This window comes from Pongo abelii, chromosome 10 (genome assembly GCF_028885655.2).
Source record: "Pongo abelii isolate AG06213 chromosome 10, NHGRI_mPonAbe1-v2.0_pri, whole genome shotgun sequence".
NCBI lineage: Eukaryota > Metazoa > Chordata > Mammalia > Primates > Hominidae > Pongo > Pongo abelii.
Window position 1 is genome coordinate 54,621,027 of NC_071995.2, and position 17,826 is coordinate 54,638,852.

General features: G+C 47.1%; 3 protein-coding genes across 7 annotated transcripts; 1 reads left to right on the forward strand and 2 right to left on the reverse strand.

The window, feature by feature from the left end:
- Window positions 1-4,553: 4,553 nt before the first annotated feature.
- On the reverse strand, window positions 4,554-17,825 carry NACA (nascent polypeptide associated complex subunit alpha). Of its 5 annotated transcripts, none has more exons than XM_024256160.3 (8): window positions 17,634-17,762; window positions 16,824-16,921; window positions 7,257-7,342; window positions 7,017-7,094; window positions 6,193-6,339; window positions 5,188-5,316; window positions 4,912-5,034; window positions 4,554-4,679 (listed from the first exon to the last, which is right to left on the reverse strand). In XM_024256160.3, exons 2-8 carry the CDS (start codon window positions 16,891-16,893, stop codon window positions 4,665-4,667), a joined length of 648 nt encoding a protein of 215 aa, XP_024111928.1. In that variant the 5' UTR covers window positions 16,894-16,921; window positions 17,634-17,762; the 3' UTR covers window positions 4,554-4,664. The 5 variants fall into 5 exon arrangements, with proteins under 5 accessions (XP_024111928.1, XP_024111927.1, NP_001125923.2 ...); XM_024256159.2 differs by having other exon boundaries at window positions 16,824-16,895; window positions 17,334-17,671; NM_001132451.3 differs by having other exon boundaries at window positions 4,562-4,679; window positions 16,824-16,895; window positions 17,634-17,704.
- Window positions 5,379-5,876, forward strand: LOC100457505 (10 kDa heat shock protein, mitochondrial). Its single transcript, XM_002823406.6, has one exon. It carries the CDS (start codon window positions 5,428-5,430, stop codon window positions 5,734-5,736), a length of 309 nt encoding a protein of 102 aa, XP_002823452.3. The 5' UTR covers window positions 5,379-5,427; the 3' UTR covers window positions 5,737-5,876.
- On the reverse strand, window positions 7,349-16,817 carry LOC129047180 (nascent polypeptide-associated complex subunit alpha, muscle-specific form). Its single transcript, XM_054528119.2, has one exon. It carries the CDS (start codon window positions 13,836-13,838, stop codon window positions 8,421-8,423), a length of 5,418 nt encoding a protein of 1,805 aa, XP_054384094.1. The 5' UTR covers window positions 13,839-16,817; the 3' UTR covers window positions 7,349-8,420.
- Window position 17,826: the final 1 nt, after the last annotated feature.

Here is a 17,826-nt window from a genome sequence, read left to right on the forward strand (position 1 = left end):
GTGAATAATGCTGCTATGAGTATGGTTGTAACACTGAGTCCCTGATTGTAATTCTTTTGGGTTTAAAACCAGAAGTGGAATTGCGGGATCATATGGTAAATCTATTTTTAATTTTTTGAGGATCTGCCATACCATTCCATAGTGGCTGCACCATTTAACATGCCCACCAACAGTGCACAAGTGTTCCAATTTCTTCACATCCTTGTTAACGCTTTTTTTTTGATAAGTAGTCAGCCTAATGGGTCGAGGTGACATCTCATTTTTTTTAATTACATTTTTTTCTTTCTTTTTTTTTTTTTTTTTGAGGCGCAGTTTCACTCTTGTTGCCCAGGCTGGAGTGCAATGGCGCGATCTTGACTCATCGCAACCTCCGCTTCCTGGGTTCAAGCGATTCTCCTGCCACAGCCTCCCTGGTAGCTGGGATTACAGACATGCGCCACCACACCCGGCTAATTTTTTATTTTTAGTAGAGATGGGGTTTCTCCATGTTGGTCAGGCTGGTCTCAAACTGCCAACCTCAGGTGATCCGCCCACCTCGGCCTCCCAAAGTGCTGGGATTATAGGCATGAGCCACCGTGCCTGGCCTTTTCTCCTTTTTTTGAGACGGAGTTTTGCTCTTGTTGCCCTGGCTGGAGTGCAATGGTGTGATCTCAGCTCACCGCAACCTCTGCCTCCCAGGTTCAAGCCATTCTCCTGCCTCAGCCTCCTGAGTAGCTGGGATTATAGGCCTAGGCTACCATGCCTGGCTAATTTTGTATTTTTAGTAGAGATGGGGTTTCTCCATGTTGGTCAGGTTGTTTTCGAACTCCTGACCTCAGATGATCCGCCTGCCTCAGCCTCCCAAAGTGCTGAAATTACAGGCGTGAGCCACTGCGCCCGGCCCTAGCACCTTTTCATGGGCTATTGGACATTTATCTATCTTCTTGGGATAATAATGTCTTCATGGCCCTTTCCCATTTTGAATCAGAGTTTTTGTTGAGTTGTAGGAGTTCTTTATATATTCTGGATATTATCCCCTTATCAGATACATCATTTGCAAATATTTCCTCTAATTCCATGGGCTTTCTTACTGTTTTCTTTAATACACAAGTTTTAAATTTTGATGAAGTCCAATTTATCTTTTTTTCTTTTGTTGCCTGTTTTCTTGCTTTTGGTGTCATCTAATAGTTCTTTATTTTTATTTTTTCTGTCACCCAGGCTGCAGTGCAGTGGTGTGATCTTGGCTCACTGTAACCTCCGCCTCCCAGGTTCAAGCAATTCTTGTGCCTCAGCCTCCCAAGTAGCTGGGACTACAGGTGTGCACCAACATGTTCAGCTAATTTTTGTATTTCTTGGTAGAGATGGGGTTTCGTCATGTCGGCCAGGGTCATTTTGAACTCTTAGCCAGGCATGAGCCACTCTGCTTGACTCCAAGAACCAAAAATTTAATCATTCTAGTAATAGAGGAAGTTATCTGCATTTCAATTGTGGTGAAGCAAAAGACTGAGAGGAAGGCCCGTTGCGGTAGCTCAGGCCTATAATCCCAGCACTTTGGGAGGCCGAGGCAGGAGGATCACTTGAGGTCAGGAGTTTGAGACCAGCTTGGACAACATGGTGAAGCCTTGTCTCTATTAAAAATACAAAAATTTGCTGGGCGTGTGGTGTGGGCCTGTAATCTCAGCTACTTGGGAGGCTGAGGCAGAATTGCTTGAACCTGGGAGGTGGACGTTGCAGTGAGCTGAGATTGTGCCACTGCATTCCAGCCTGAGTGACAGAGCAAGTCTGCATCTCAAAAAATTAAATAAATAAATAAGAAAGACTGAGAGGTAGGAATTAATGGCAAAAGGAAACGGAGAACTGATGTTGTGAGATTCTTGAGGTGGGAAGTAGTTAACACTACTGCAGTGATGCAAAAAGGGTCTTGAAGAAGATAGTTGTTTTTAAAAAAATTGGGAATGAATATCTAAATTTCTTCCTGAAATAATTATTGGATTGACTCAGATTGGCTGTTAGGCGCCTGTCTTTTTTCTCATGAGATTTTGTTCATCAAATAATCAACTGTTTTGAAATGAGATGAAAGGTCCTCATTCTGAGCCAATCTTCAGATTTCTATTTGCGTTCCCACAATACAGCCTACTACTTCCTAGCTGGGGGAAACAAAAGGCCCTGCTGTTTTTAGTGGCTTTGAGAAAGTCATAAACTCCTTAGTCCTCAGCTTTCACTCACATCTACTAAAATAATGCCTTTTTTTTTTTTTGAGATGGCATCTTGTGGCCCAGGTTGGAATGTAGTGGCACGATCATGGCTCACTGTAGCGTTGACCACCCAGGGTCAATCAAGGGAGCAGGGTCAAGGGAGCAGCCTCAAGTGATCCTCCCACCTCAGCCTCCTTAGTAGCTGGGACCAAAGTGCGCAACATCACACTTAGCTAGTATTTTTAGTTTTTGTAGAGGTAAGGTCTCTGTATGTTGCCCAAGCTAGTTTTGAACTCGTGGGCTCAAAGGATCTTCCTGCCTGTACTCCCAAAGTGTTGGGATTTCAGGCAGAAGCCACCCTCTTTGGCCTCTGTTTTTGTTTTTTTTTTTGAGATGGGAGTCTTGCTTTGTCGCCCAGGCTGGAGTGCAGTGGTGCCATCTTGGCTCACTGCAACCTCTACCTCCTGGGTTCAAGCGATTCTCCTGCCTCAGCCTCCCGAGTAGCTGGGACTACAGACGCATGCCACCACGCCCAGCTAAAATTTTTTTTTTTTTTTTTTTTTTGACAGGCTGGAGTGTAGTGACGCGATCTCGGCTCACTGCAACCTCTGCCTCCCGGCAGAGCAATTCTCCTGCCTCAGCCTCCTGAGTAGCTGGGATTACAGGCGCCCGCCACCATGCCCAGCTAATTTTTGTGTTTTTAGTAGAGACGGGGGTTTCGCCGTGTTGGTCAGGCTGGTCTCGAACCCCTGACCTCGTGATCCACCCGCCTCAGCCTCCCAAACTGCTGGGATTACAGGCATGAGCCACCGTGCCGGCCTTTTTTTTTGTTTAGTAGAGACAGGGTTTCACTGTGTTAGCCAGGATGGTCTGGATCTCCTGACCTTGTGACCCGCCTGCCTCAGCCTCCCAAGTTGGTGGGATTACAGGTGTGAGCCACTGCACCCGGCCGGCCTCATTTTTTTTGGAGACCAAAAGACTGAATTCTATAAAAATGTCTTAACTCCTTTAGTTCTAAAGCCCAGTTTTAGATGTTAGCCACATTTATTCCCATTCTAACATATTCCTTCTAGGTGCATTTTCACATGTTCATTTCAGGATTCTTGCCTCTACATTTACTTGTAACTTTCCCATTTCTAAATTGTAGCCCTTTGATTTCCTCCAAACCATTCTCTAACAACCCAAACTGAGTTTATTTTTCTTGGAATTCCTACATAGCTATCTGTAAACTAACTGTTATGTTTTAGTTAGCCTGGGACAGTCCTAGTTTTCATTTATTGTCCTAATATGTAATTATGGCTGTCCTAATCAGAAGCTACTTTGTAGATTAAAATGTCTGTAAAGAATATGCTTAAGAACAGAAAGTTTACAATATACTCAAAATCTTTCCCTTCAGGAGGTAGCCTTTTCATGTACCTCCAACCTTCTCTTCAACCCTGTACCAAGCTCTTATATGTGGATACGTAACCAATGTAAACTCCTCAGAGAACACAGAAGCCCCAGTGTGCATTCAGAAAGATTGGAGTTCAGTGAAGGGGCTGATTACTAGATAAAGAATCAGGATCTGCTAACAGTTAACATCTGGGAAAGAAAGTGGAAATGAGAAACTAATTTTTTTTTGAGACAGTGTCTCACTCTGTCGCCCAGGCTGGAGTGCAGTGGTGTGATCTCAGGGATTACTCAGTGATCCTATTTTTTGTAGAGGCAGGGTTTTGCCATGTTTCCCAGGCTGGTGTCAAATTCCTGGGCTAAAGAGATCCACCTGCCTTGGCCTCCCAAAGTGTTGGGATTACACGTGTGAGTCGTCGCGCCTGGTCAGAAATGAGAAACTTTATAGTCGAGTTATATTTCCTGAAGTTAAGAAAGTCCTAACAGCCTAGTATAGTAACTTCTTTTTTTTTTTTTTTTTTTTTTTGAGATGGAGTCTTGCTCTGTCGCCCAGGCTGAAGTGCAGTGGCATGATCTGGGCTTACTGCAAGCTCCGCCTCCCAGGTTCACACCATTCTCCTGCCTCAGCCTCCCGAGCAGCTGGGACTACAGGTGCCTGCCACCACGCCCGGCTAATTTTTTGTATTTTTAGTGGAGACGGGGTTTCACCGTGTTAGCCAGGATGGTCTCGATCTCCTGACCTCGTGATCTGCCCCCCTCCTCGGCCTCCCAAAGTGCTGGGATTACAGGCGTGAGCCACCGCGCCTGGCCAGGAACTTCTTAAAAGAGGTATAAAGTCTGAGATTTTAAGTGGGAAATCTGTGGCACTAAACCTTATCAAATGAGGGAGGCCTTAGGAGTAATTAATAAATTACTAGAACTTTTTTTTTTTTTTTTTTGGCAGGGGGGTGGGGGTGGGGGGTGGCGGCGGGGAAGAGACCAGTCACTGACTGAGTTCATCCAACAAGAAGCCATAACTTTATTTATGATAGAAACAGTACAAATTTCAAACCAAGCTGCAGTTACTCCTTTGAGACACCAAAAAAAGTTCCTTTCAGATGGTTACATTGTTAATTCCTGTAATAGAGAAAAGATAATTAGCAGTTCTTATAGGCAAATCAGGAGAATTCAGGTCACTAAAACTCTTACAGGCAAATCAGGAGAACTTAGGCCACTAAAACCTATACGGCAACTCAGAAGAGGCTCTGGAATGAGGTTCCCTAATTGGCTGATATTTAGCAAGAGAAAATAAGTCACTCATAACTGGTCAGGGCAGAGGGAGTCAAGGAACAAAGGCTTGAACACTTACCATAATCGCATTTACAATATCATTACTGTTGTTCTTCAGGGCTCGGACTGCCTTTGCTCTCGACACATTTGCTTGTGACATGACCAATTCTATGTCCTTAACTTCTACACCTGTTTCATCGACCTGAGAGAGGAGAGGGAAAAAGCAGTAAATTAAAGGCAAGAACAATTTCAGCAGTTCTTTGGAGTCTCCTGAATCTAGTTTTTAATATAGCTCACCAACACGAACACATTGCTATATGGCCAGAGTTAAAGTATGAAAGATTTCCTAGTATACCTCTTCCTCTTCACTCTCCTCTTGTACAGTTGGAGTCTGTGTGTTTTCTTGAATGTTTGAGACAGCTTCACCTTGAACTTTGAATTTCTCAGCAGCTGCTAGTTGTGCTTGCTGGGATAAATCTTCGATCTACAGGGTAGAAAATACAGATCCACGTGAGTAGATCAGCAGTCTTTGAAAAATAAATCATGCTTGCGGGGCTACACTAGAGCAGAGTACGAGTCTGAGGCGGAGGAAGTCATGGCAGGACAAGCGTTTAGAAAGTTTCTTCCACTCTTTGACCGAGTATTGGTTGAAAGGAGTGCTGCTGAAACTGTAACCAAAGGAGGCATTATGCTTCCAGAAAAATCTCAAGGAAAAGTATTGCAAGCAACAGTAGTCGCTGTTGGATCGGGTTCCAAAGGAAAGGGTGGAGAGATTCAACCAGTTAGCGTGAAAGTTGGAGATAAAGTTCTTCTCCCAGAATATGGAGGCACCAAAGTAGTTCTAGATGACAAGGATTATTTCCTATTTAGAGATGGTGACATTCTTGGAAAGTACGTAGACTGAAATAAGTCACTATTGAAATGGCATCAACATGAAGCTGCCCATTCCACTGAAGTTCTGAAATCTTTCATCATGTAAATAATTTCCATATTTCTCTTTTATAATAAACTAATGATAATAAAAAAAAAAAAAAGAAAAATAAATCATATAGTTTCACAACTCTCTCTGTAAACCCACTTCAGGTAACTTATTGTACAGCTTTAAACTGCTTGCCCTCACAGTAGAAAGAGTAGTTGTTTAGGTTTAGAGCAGTGGTTCTCAACTAGGGGGTAGTTAGGTCTCCCAGGAGATATATGGCAATGGAGTTTTTGGGTAATCAAAACTGGATGTGATGCTGCTAAGCATCCATAATGAACAGGATAGCCCTTCCATAACAGAGAACTATCTGACACAAAATGTCAGCAGTGCTGAGGTTGAAAAACCCTGGTCTAGAACAACGCCCAAGGAAAGTTTACTCACCTTGGCTTCCCCAAAAACTATGTAAGTATCCGAAGCAGGGCTCTTGTAGACATCTGGTTTTGTGATGACAAAGAGGATATTCTTAGATTTCCGGATAGTGACTCTAGTAACTCCTGTAACCTGTCGAAGACCCAGTTTGGACATAGCCTAAAGAAGAGAAAATAGTATCAGGTTTTCAACCTCTTTAGCAGCAGCCTAAAGAAGCAAGGAACATAATACAACATCCAAAGCAAAGCCTTTCCCCAGGCTAAGAAAAGTTCACACAAGAATAGAGAATGGGTTTTCTGCCATAGTAACTTCTGTTACTTTATTTTTTATTTTTTGGAGGCAGGTCTTGCTCTGTCGCCCAGGCTGGAGTGCAGTGGTGCAATCTCGGCTCAATGTAACCTCTGTCTCCCAGGTTCAAGCAATTGCTGTGCCTCAGCCACCTTAGTAGCTGGGATTACAGGAGCGTACCACCATGCCCTGCTATATTTTTTTGGTATTTTTAGTAGAGATGGGGTTTCGCCATGTTGGCCAGGCTGGTCTTGAATTCCTGACCTCAAGTGATCCACCTGCCTTGGCCTTCCAGAGTGCTGGGATAATAGGTGTGAGCCACCAACCCAGCTACTTCTGTTACTTTAAACAGGATTCTACCACTACTAAGAATTGGGTTCAGTGTATACTGCTTGGGTGACAGGTGCACCAAAATCTTAAAAATCACTGCTAAAGAACTTACTTGTGTAACCAAAATACCACCTGTTCCCCAAAAAGCTATGGAAATAAAGAGTTCCACTCTGTATAAAGGTGCTTCATAAGATCCTGAAATCCTTTTCAAATCTTACCTTCCGTGCCTTCTTTTCACTCCGACTCTGTTTTGCTTTACTGACTGGTTCTTCATCAATTTCAGCTGCTGCCGCCAGCTAAGAAGATAAAACAGCTATTAGTTAACCAGAATCTAAGATCTGGATAGCACAATCTCCTTGTGGGTTTTCCTTTATGAAGGTTCACAGTTCCAAATACAAAAGCTGCCCTGATCAACCCTGCTTCCTTGACCCAATACCTGTTAGTAAGAGAATACCCACCTGGGCTTGTTGTGTGGTTGCCTGGGTGGAATCCTGTTCTTCAAGCTCTGGTACTGATTCATCACTGTCAGATTCTGTTCCAGACCCTAAAATGAGAAATAACTTTTACTGTTTTATAGTAGAAATTATAAGAGAAGGTACTTCACCACAGCCTGCCCTGGACTAGAGGTCAATGCCTCATGCTAGACCTAAGAATGTTAAATGTAAACCAACTGGCTTGTGTGAAGCCAGCTTGATAGCCCCTAACTTAGTCACTAACTAGCAAGTACACATCTAGTAAAGACCCAGCCCTAACCCCAGAAATAAGGAGTAATCACTAGAAATACCTGAGCAGTTTAATATACTGTAACTGCTTTATTTCCCTCAAGGTCTTTGTTTCTTGGCACAGGCAAATAATGACCCATATGACTCTAAATTTTACCCAGTAGTCCAATTATCCTTGTAAAGTTCTGTCAGAAGGTGCCCCCAGATACACTTAAGTGAAAAAACCAAAATCACACCGTGGAGGCACAACAGGTTGGGTGGTTTTCCCCTCAACTTTTAAACTGGGTTGGAGGAAGTCAAAAGCACTCACGTACACATATTCAGCCTCATTTTCAAACCATTCACCCCAGCAATGTGATCTAATCAATATAATTAGAAGATTCTCAATGATGTTGACCTATATCTCTAGTTTTTCCAAACATAATTCACATAAATTTCTTTCAATTCAAAGGCCAAGCATCAGTAAAGACTACTGAGGAAAAAAAGCATACACCTGCACCATTTTCAGGCTAGGAAAAACAGGTTTCTACATTTTTATGAAAAGGGAGTCCCTGGGCAACTGGTCATTACTAAGTCTGAGAATGGAAAAATAAATACAAATAGTTCAATTCTCCAATAATTTTAGCAAATCTCAGGCCCAGGGACAAAGTTAGTTAGTGATGTGGTAGGGATTAGAACAAATTAAAAGGTCTGGCAGGTCTTGGTTTTCAATGTCAGATCAATTAGGTAAAATAGATGGCATGGCAGGCTCAGGGTAGTCCGGGCCACATTATACAAAAATGATACCCAATGTACTATGTATCTATCTGAAGTAATGAAAACCAAGATTTGGTTTCATATTCCTAGAACTTTTGCATTTAAAATTATCATTCTATGTTCTACATCCAAACCCAAGCAGATTCACTGCAGAAAGCGGCGCATCACAGGGTTAGTATTGGTGGGTAGCCCCCAAGAGGGGTGTGGACGACAGACACACCATGCACACGGCAAACCAAGGCAAATACCCTTGTTGTTCTTCATGACAGGCTGCTTGACAGAGGGGGTTGGGACAGGGATTCCAGCAGGTTTAGGGGTGGGCATGTTGACGAGGACCGACTGGAAAGGCACTCCCCCAGAGATTGGTTCCGGGGGAATCAGAGGCGGCAGCTCATCCTCATCAGCAGGGGCTAGGGGTTTAGAGGGTGATTCCAACACCAGCCCAGGAGAGGACGGCAGAAATTGCTGTTTAGGAGGCAGGGTGGGAACTGGGGAGGGAGCAAGAGGCAGAGAGACTGGTGGGGTGGGTGCTGGAGAAACAGATACTGATTCAGGTTTAGGAAGGACCTTCTCAGAGGCAGCTGCTGTTAGAGGGGTGGATGCCTTAGACTCAGGAGGAGCCAAGGGGCCCTTTGGGGAATGAGAAACATCTTTGCCTTTTGCTGTCTTTGAAGAGTCTTTCTGAACATGGAGTAGAGGGGCTGGAGCCACTGTGGAAAGGGGTCCTTTAGAACCATTCTTAGCTGAGGGATCTGGGCATATAGGAGGTGAAGCAGCAGAACTCTTTTTGGTCTGTGGACCTTTCTGAGTGGGAGCTGTGATGACTGGCGTACTCTCTGGAGCTGGGGCAACAAGTACTTCTTTCAGAGCTGTGGGGCCTTTCTTTGCTGGAAGCCCTTTAGATGCTTGAGGAACAGTGGCCCCCATTTTACATGTGACAGAAACTGGGGAGGTGGGGGAGTCTTTGAGGGAGGAAGGAGTCACAGGTGGGGAAGTGGGAGTCCCTTTGAGGGTTGGAGTTGCTGGGCCCTTTTTGGAGGATGGAGGAGTCACAGCTGGAGGAGTAGGGGCCTCTTTGGGGGAGGGAGAAGTCACAGCTGGTGGAATGAGGAGCTCTTTGGGGGATGGGGCCCCTTTGTAAGAGGAAGGAGTCACTGCTGGGGGACTGGAGGCCTCTTTGTAGGATGGGGTAGCTGGGGCTTCTTTGGGGGCTGGAATTGCTGGGGTCTTTTTAGGGGAGGGAACAGTCATAGCTGGGGGAATGAGGGCCTCTTTGGGGGCTAGAGTTGCTGGGGTCTTTTTAGAGAGAGGAGTTGCTGTTGGGGCAATGGGGTCCCTTCTGGAGGATGGGGTAGCTGGGACCTCTTTGGGGGAAGAAGGAATCACAGCTGGCAGAGTGGGGGCCCCCATGGGGGCTGGAGTTGCTGGGGCCTTTTTGGGAGAGGAAGAAGTGAGAGCTTGTTTGGGGGCTGGGGGCTCCTTGGGGGAAGGAGGAGTCACTGCTGGGAGGGTGGGATCCCCTTTGGAGGATGGGGTAGCTGGGCCTCCTTTGGGGGCTGAAGTTGCTGGGGCCTTTTTGAGGGAGACAGCAGTCACTGCTGGCGGAGTGAGACCTTCTTTGGATGGGGCGGCTGCACCTTCTCTGGTGACTGGAGTTGCTGGAGCCTTTTTGGGGGAGAGAGGAATCACTGCTGGGGAAGTGGGGTCCCCTTTGGGAGATGGGATAGCTGGTCCTCTTTTGGGGGAGGGAGGAGTCATAGCGGGACCTCCTTTGTGGGAGGGAGTTGCAGCTGGGGGAGTGGGGCCCTCTTTGGAGGATGGGGTAGTTGGGCCTCCTTTAGAGGAGGGAGTTGTAGCTGGGAGAGTGGGGGTCCCTTTAGGGGAGGGAGGAGTTGCAGCTGGGGGAGTGGGGGCCCCTTTGGGGGGTGGGGCGCCTGGGCTTCCTTTTGGGGAGGGAGGAGATGCAGCTGGGGGAGTGGGGGCCCCTTTGGGGGGTGAGGTAGCTGAGCCTCCTTTTGGAGAGGGAGGAATTACAACTGGGGGATTGGGGGCCTCTTTGTGGGGTAGGGTAGCTAGACCTCCTTTTGGGGAGGGAGGAGTTGCAGCTGGGGGAGTGGGGGCCCCTCTGGGGGATGGGGTAGCTGGACCTCCTTTTGGGGAGGGAGGAGTTGCAGCTGGGGGTGTTAGGACCCCTTTTGGGGAGGGAGAAGTTGCAGCTGGGGGAGTGGGGGCCCCTTTGGGGAATGGGGTAGCTGCTGGACTTCCTTTTGGGGAGGGAGGAGTTGCAGCTGGGGGAGTGGGGGCCCCTTTGGGGGATGGGGTAGCTGGGCCTCCTTTTGGGGAGGGAGGAGTCGCAGCTGGGGGAGTGGGATCCCCTTTGGGGGGTGGGGTAGCTGGGCCTCCTTTTCGGGAGGGAGGAGTCACAGCTGGGGGAGTGGGGGCCCCTCTGGGGGATGGGGTAGCTGGACCTCCTTTTGGGGATGGAGGAGTTGCAGGTGGGGGTATGGGGGCCCCTTTGGGGGATGGGGCAGCTGGACCTCCTTTTGGGGAGGCAGGAGTTGCAGCTGGGGGTGTGGGGGCCCCTTTGGGGAATGGGGCAGCTACTGGACTTCCTTTTGGGGAGGGAGGAGTCACAGCTGGGGGTGTGGGGGCCCCTCTGGGGGGTGGGGTAGCTGGACCTCCTTTGGGGGATGGAGGAGTTGCAGCTGGGGAAGTGGGAGCCCCTTTGGGGGATGGAGTAGCTGGACCTCCTTTGGGGGAGGGAGGAGTTGCAGCTGGGGGTGTGGGGGCCCCTTTGGGGGATGGAGGAGTTGCAGCTGGGGGTGTGGGGGCCCCTTTCGGGGATGGGGAAGCTGGGATTCCTTTGGGGGCTGGAGTTGCTCGGGCCTTTTTGGGGGAGGCAGAAGTCATGGATAGAGAGGGAGCCTGTTTGGGTGCTGGGGTAGCTGGACCCTCTTTGGGGAAGGGCAGATTCACCGCTGAAGGAGTGGGGGTCTCTTTGGGGGGTAGTGTTACTCCTTTGGGAGACAGAGGAGTCACAGCTGAGGGAGTAGGGGCCCCTTTGGGGGATGGAGGAGTGGGAGAATGCTTCGTGGCTGGTGAGTCTTTAGAGCCTTGGAAAGAAAGACTATTCTCTGGAAGAAATGAAGCTTCAACTGGAGAAACAGAGGACGAGAGATTTCCAACAGGAGTATCAGGGCCAGCAGAACCCTTCTTGGTTGGAGGTCTTTTAGTCTGAGGAGACACACTAACCCCTAAAGGAGATGGGCAGTCAGCTAGGTAAGTCAGAGTTCCTTTGGAAGATGCAGTAGCAGAAGCACCAGAGTCCTCAGTTGGGCACTCTTTGGGAGAGGAAGCAACAGGTGCCAATGCTGAAGTATGAGAAATACCATCAACCTTTTTTGTACCTGGAGGAGTCCCAGCTGGGGGAAGAGAGGGTGAGGGTACAGACTTTGGGATTTCAGGGGCCAGCACTAAGGTGGCCAGAGGAGCAGAGGTATTCTGGGGGGATGGAGCCACAGGGCAATTTTCTGAAGCTGTAGGAACCAAGGGTAAAGTAGTAAGAGTACCTTCCTTAACTGGGTGGTTTTTAGGAGCTAAAGAGACAGTTCCTTCTAGAAAAGGGCTGGCTGTAGTTGTATAAGTTGAGGTACCTTTGGCAGTTGTGGGAGCCACCCCAGCAGGGTCAGCACTTTCCATAGGAAATGCAGCCACTGTTGGGGTAATAAGAGAACTTTTGAGAAGCAGACCAGCAGAGTCTGGGCCTGCATAAGAATCTGTCTTGATTACAGAGGCCGAGGAGTTAACATCAAGGGGGGAGGTCATACTGCTGGTTGGCTTACCTATAGGGAGAGGCCCTCCAAGGCTTTTCTTTGCTAGGGTGGCTTCAGGAGAAAGACGTATCTCTGGAGAAGAGGATGTACTTTGGAAAGAAGAGGAATTTTTAGGAGCTGCCTGGGCTAACGGTAATATAGTAGGGTCTTTCTTGGTGGTGAGTCCTGCTTGGGCTGGAGAGAAAGGGGCTCCTTCAGGAGAGGCAGGTACAGTTTGGAGGTCTTTTTGTGTTGGAAATTTAACCAATACTGAACTGGGGAGATTTTTGAGGTCTTCAGGGTCTGGCAGAGGAGGAGAGACTGGTATCCTCAGAGTGGTTGCTACTTGAGTAGAAGGTTCTTTGGGAGCCACAGGTGCCATAACCAAGGCAGCAGGGAAAGTTGGTTCTTTATTACTTATGTGACCTGATGAAATTGGAGGAGAAACACAAGTAGCTACCTCAAAGGTAGTAGGTGCTGCAGCAATTGTACAGGGGTTAGTCACCATAAGTGGGGTGGTTCCAACAGAAGAAACGGGCATTTGGGCCACTAAAGGATAATGATGAGTGGCATTAGGAGAGCTTTTGAGAATGAGAGAGGTTGTAGGAGATAATGAAGAAGAGGTAGCTACATTTAAGGAGCCAGAAGGGCTGTAGGTTATGCTAGCGATGGTAGAGGGACCTTTGTCAACAGATGGAGCCCCTGCTGGAAAGGCAGCCGCAGTAGCAGGAACTACCTCATTTCTGGAAGGAAGGGGAGGAATTACAGATCTCTGAGAAGGATAAGAGGCCCCTGTGGAAGAATGATCTATAGAAATGGTCTTCACTCTAGGGTCTGACAAAGCACTAGGACCTGTTTGACCTAAAAGTTGGACAGAACCAAAAGAACTCTGATGTAAAGGTGCAAGATGAGAGCCCAGAGAAATGGTAAAATCTGGGGGGGTGTTGGGACCTGCAGTCTTTTGAGAAGAAGTCACCACAGGAAGAGACTGAGTTGAAAGAGATAAGGCAGCAGGTGGACTAACAGACCCCTTCAGGCTGAGGCTTCCTGGGTTTTGTAGAGAAATCAGAGCTGAGGAAATGGTGGTATCTTTGACTAGAGGGGAAGCGATGGCTAGGGTAGTTGTGGGTGTTGTCTGAGGAAGGGAGGCCACTCCAGATTGAACAGAGGCCATGGGAGTCACACAGTGGTAAGGAACAGTACTGACTATACATGGAGGGCTGGGGGTGCCTTTTGGATTAGGGACTACCTCAGAGGGAACTTTAATAAGATTAGTCTTTGGTTCTGAGGGAGCAATGGGAGCTGATGGAGTTATCACTGACCCTGACTCAGCTACAGCCACTGAAGGAGGTGAAGTAAGAAGGTTAGGTGGAAAAGCAGAACTCTTCTGAACTGAGTGGGGAGCCAGGGCAACCAGAGCTAAGGGAGCTGAAGAGGAAGGGGTCCCTTTCAGAGTTGGAGCTATCATGGGAGAGGCTAGAGCTAAGGCAGCTGGGGAGATGGGAGGCCCTATTAGGTTTGGTAGGAAGGTTGGGGCTTCAGGGGCAGTTCCCAAAGGTAGGGCTGTTCCAGAGGATGACTGGGGAAAAGGAACTTCTAAAGGGGTCGAGGCAACAGTAGAGGGGGAAGGGAATGGGGCAGCCTGGTTAGCAGTTGAGAGAGGGCACTGTTGTGGGGCAGGAGAGCAAGGAGTGGGGAGGGTAGGTCCAGGCTGCCCTAAGGCAGCAGTGACACTCAAGGCTGAAGACATAGGTAGCACAGCTGGAGAAAGGCAAAAGGAGATAAAGAAGGGGGGGGGGGGAGGAGAAAAAAGGTGAGTTATGCTGCCCAACTTGGTACAACATGCCTCCTAGGAAACACTGGAGTTTAAAATCTGACAGTCTAAGTCACCACGCAGGATTAGATAAAGGTGACAGGCAACAACAACCTTCCCCAAACATTTTTCAGTGGTCAAGTGAGAAGACATTCCTCTCCTAATTTCTCACACTTCCCCAAGTTCTACCAAAGTAAACCAACTATTTTAGGGTGAGGAGAACAGTCTAAGAGCAGCCTACCTCTAAATGGGGAGCACAGACCCTTGGTAGGTTGGGAACAACATACTTTCTATCCTTTCCCAGTTGTGCCCTCCCCTTAATTTTTGAAATGGACTGTATTCCCAAGTCTTTCTCACAGCCAATAGAATTCCTACTAGAAGAACAGCTGTGCTACTCTGTCCACCCAAATATCATGAACTAACAGAAAAGATACCGAAAACTGGAACAAAGAAGGTAGTGAGCAGTGACGATGATGGGGAATCTGAACTGAATAAGAAAACAGAGGCTTTTATACTTTCAGGCTTCCATTAGGCTAGGAAACATCTGACTCTGTTAGAATAGTTTTGGGAAGGAGGTACATAGCACAATTCAGTTCTTCCTAAAGTTGAAACGCTTCAGAATTTAATGTCAAGTATTAAAGTCACTTAGCTTCTTTATACCTTACCAGTTTACTTACTCACAAAACCCAAACAAGAAAACCAACCACAAAAGGACTGTTAATAGTCTCTATAAACCTTCCTAGGTGATGTTAATTCTTCAGACATCAATCCAAGATGAATTAGACATGAATTAGACCTCCAGGCAGAGAGCTTACTCACAAGGGTAGGGACTGTATTATGAAACTGTAACCTAACTTGTTAAACCAGATTGTGGTGCTATTTTGGAAGAAGAGAACTGGAGAGCCGGGAACAGTGGCTCATGCCTGTAATCCCAGCACTTTGGGATGCCTAGGAGGGCGGATCACGAGGTCAGGAGTTCCAGACCGACCTGACCAACATGGTGAAACCCTGTCTCTACTAAAAATACAAAAATTAGCTGGGTGTGGTGGCGTGCACCTGTAATACCAGCTACTCAAGAGGCAGAGGCAGGAGAATGGCTTGAACCCAGGAGGCGGGGGTTGCAGTGAGCCGAGATCATGCCACTGCATGCCCTCCAGCCTGGGTGACAGGGCGAGACTCCGTCTCAAAAAAAAAAAAAAGAAGAAGAGAATTGGAGTGGCGAGAATACACTGGATCTCCACTCCTTAACTTGGAATTTAAGTGTTTCATTATGTCAAAATACACCAATGTTTGGCATGACACTAAGACAGTATCTCTGGCATTCAGGAGGTAACACAGAATTGGATCAACAAATGCTCAATGCTTAGAAGGGAATGTTAAAGTCGGCGGGGGAAGCCCGTGGTACCAAAATTCAAATTCAAAATTCACTCAACCAGTAATTCTGAAGTTCTTATGGCATCCTACCATGGAAAACACAAGGTGGCTCAACCAGTTTTTCCTGGAGAGTGGGTAGGCCAAAGTGGAAAACACTACCAAACATAATGAATCAGAATTAAAAGCATGGAATATGTTTTCTTCTGACTGGACCTCAAATGGAATAAGGCCTCAAGTACTTGCTTTGACACCATCAACAATTCCTTGAGCTTCCTTCTTCATTCTAACAGACTATCATTACAGACAAAATCCTGTGTATTTCCTTAATATAAGCCTACTATACAACTCAGACTATGCAGGAATATGTTTAATAGCATTAAGGACTGTTTCAGAAGTAAATGCATTAGTTTTGAAGCTTGAATCAGATTTTTCTAAATTCATCTGCATTTCAAATCTTCATATTTGTAAAATTAAGTTGTTCAATGACACAATCTCTAAAATCTCGTTTTGTACTGAAATTACAGAATCTTTAGAGAAGAGTACTTTATTTTTTCCCTTCCTTAAACCCCTTGTACTTCAAGAATTTCATATTGTTTATACTCCAGCTTAGAGCCCCCTATTCTCTTTCCTAGCAGCTGTATTAATCCCTTCAGCTGCTAAAATCAAACAGGTGGGAAGAAGCTTAATGCTTTCAACTATAAGCAACTCTACTGTAACTCCAAAAAGGGACAGGAATTGCCCTTAAATAACAAATGAAATTTTAAAAAAATCATAAAAAGGTGAGAATGAAGATTACAGCTTGAAGATTTCCTTCATTTAACGCTGCACAACTGACTCAGAAAGGCTATCATTTTAAGAACTTTTCACTACCTCCTCCCAAGTTTTCTACAGAGATATGTTTTAACCAGAATTTAAAATTAGCCTTCACAGTCATTAATTTCAACGCTAAGGATAAAAGAAGGATTTATTTCAATCCTGGGTTTCACACAATGATGCAGGAACTATCCCAGCACACTAGAAGTATCTCAACACCACCAACCCATAAACAAGTTATCCGACCTAGGACGACTCTGGGGCCCAGTAGGACACATTTACCACCAGCACACATCTCATCCAGACATGTGATAAAGGCACAATGCCAAGCTCTGCTAACTAAAACCTTGATGCAACTTGCTGGCTGGAGTTTCACAAATGCTCCGGGCTCCTTGGCCTGTGTCATCTAGTTCCAATAGGTAAGAATCACTGAGCCCCTTCCCTGCTGAGTTTTCCTATGTGAGGTGGGGGTTCCACAGGACAGCTTCTTTTGAAGCAACAGGTACAACATAGAAAGCAAGCTAGGGTACTTTAAACGTCCACGAATCTTAAAAATATTATTTTTACTTCAAATCCCTAAAGAAATATCTCCAGGATAGTAATTTTACGGTCTATCCTCCTTGGTAAAGCTGCAACCCCATCCTCTTACAAAGTGTATTTCCCCTTGGTCATTTTGCCCACCAAATGGCGTTAGGGTCAATTTTAATTAATGGCAAGGGGGGTAGCGGAACCTACCTGTCTCAGCCTGGGGCTGCGGCAACTCCTGCTCTGTAGCAGGGACGGTTTCTGTGGCTTCGCCGGGCATTTCTGAAGGAAGGGAATAAAAAGGAGGCCTGAATTGATTGGGATACATTCACTTGCCCAACCCAGAGATAACTATTCCTAAAAACTCCGAGGAGGGCTGTTAGAAAAAAATCGTGAGGGTGTTCGGGGACAACCTTCCCCAAAGCACCTGGGAGTAAGAGGTAAATATGATGTGACCCTCACGCCTCTATCAAGGCCAGCAATTCCCACTGCATTCACAACCCGAGGGAGAGGATCCTGGGCTGGCTCTCGATCATGGGAGACTTCAGACGCTAGTGTGAACCCCCTCCACTCCTAATACTCACACTGGCTGGGCTGGGGCCTCCTGGACTACGTTTGCCGACTTTGGGGAACCAGGAGGGCAAAGACGGTGTTGTAAGTCCAACACTTGCTTGTCGCAAGGAGAACGGTGTTAGAGGTTCTAAGGCTGTGACCCCTTACCCTTTTCTGGATCCTGTGAAGCAGTTCCCAAAACAAGACGCACTCCTCTTCCGCCCTCAACACTGCAACTGCCCCCATCTCTGCAGGCTCGGATTCCAGGCCCGACCCGCAGCCTTCTACCCTGCTTTTGCCAGGACACCAACCGCAGACCCCATTTTGTACGGAGGCCCAGGGGCGAGTAAGAACCCTGTGGCCCAGTAAAGCCTCCAACTTTCCTTAACTCTCAGTCCCTAGGGCAGCTTAGCCCGAAAGAAAGGCGGATGGCTGCGGATAGAGAGTAGCGGCACAAAAAGTACTTACTGTGCAGGGAACGCGGAACCAAGATGGCGGCAGAAAGAGAGCGAGCGATAGCGCGACCCACGCCTGTTGCAGAAGGAAGCCTGGAGCGGAGGGGGTGGGACTAGGATCCGATTCCGGGTCAAGAGCTGCCGGCAGCCACTTACTTTGACGGGTGACCGTCAGGCCGTTCCCACGGCGGGGGTGGTGACAAGGT

What these genes read in the sequence shown, in the direction of transcription:
- LOC129047180 (XM_054528119.2), bottom strand. Translation starts at nt 13,838, where the DNA reads ATGTCTTCAGCCTTGAGTGTCACTGCTGCCTTAGGGCAGCCTGGACCT.
- NACA (XM_024256156.2), bottom strand. Translation starts at nt 16,893, where the DNA reads ATGCCCGGCGAAGCCACAGAAACCGTCCCTGCTACAGAGCAGGAGTTG. An exon ending in CAACCACACAACAAGCCCAG is followed by an intron (nt 7,095 to 7,256) that starts GTGGGTATTCTC and finishes TTATCTTCTTAG; the next exon opens with CTGGCGGCAGCAGCTGAAAT. An exon ending in GTGAAAAGAAGGCACGGAAG is followed by an intron (nt 6,340 to 7,016) that starts GTAAGATTTGAA and finishes TCTCTTCTTTAG; the next exon opens with GCTATGTCCAAACTGGGTCT.
- LOC100457505 (XM_002823406.6), top strand. Translation starts at nt 5,428, where the DNA reads ATGGCAGGACAAGCGTTTAGAAAGTTTCTTCCACTCTTTGACCGAGTA.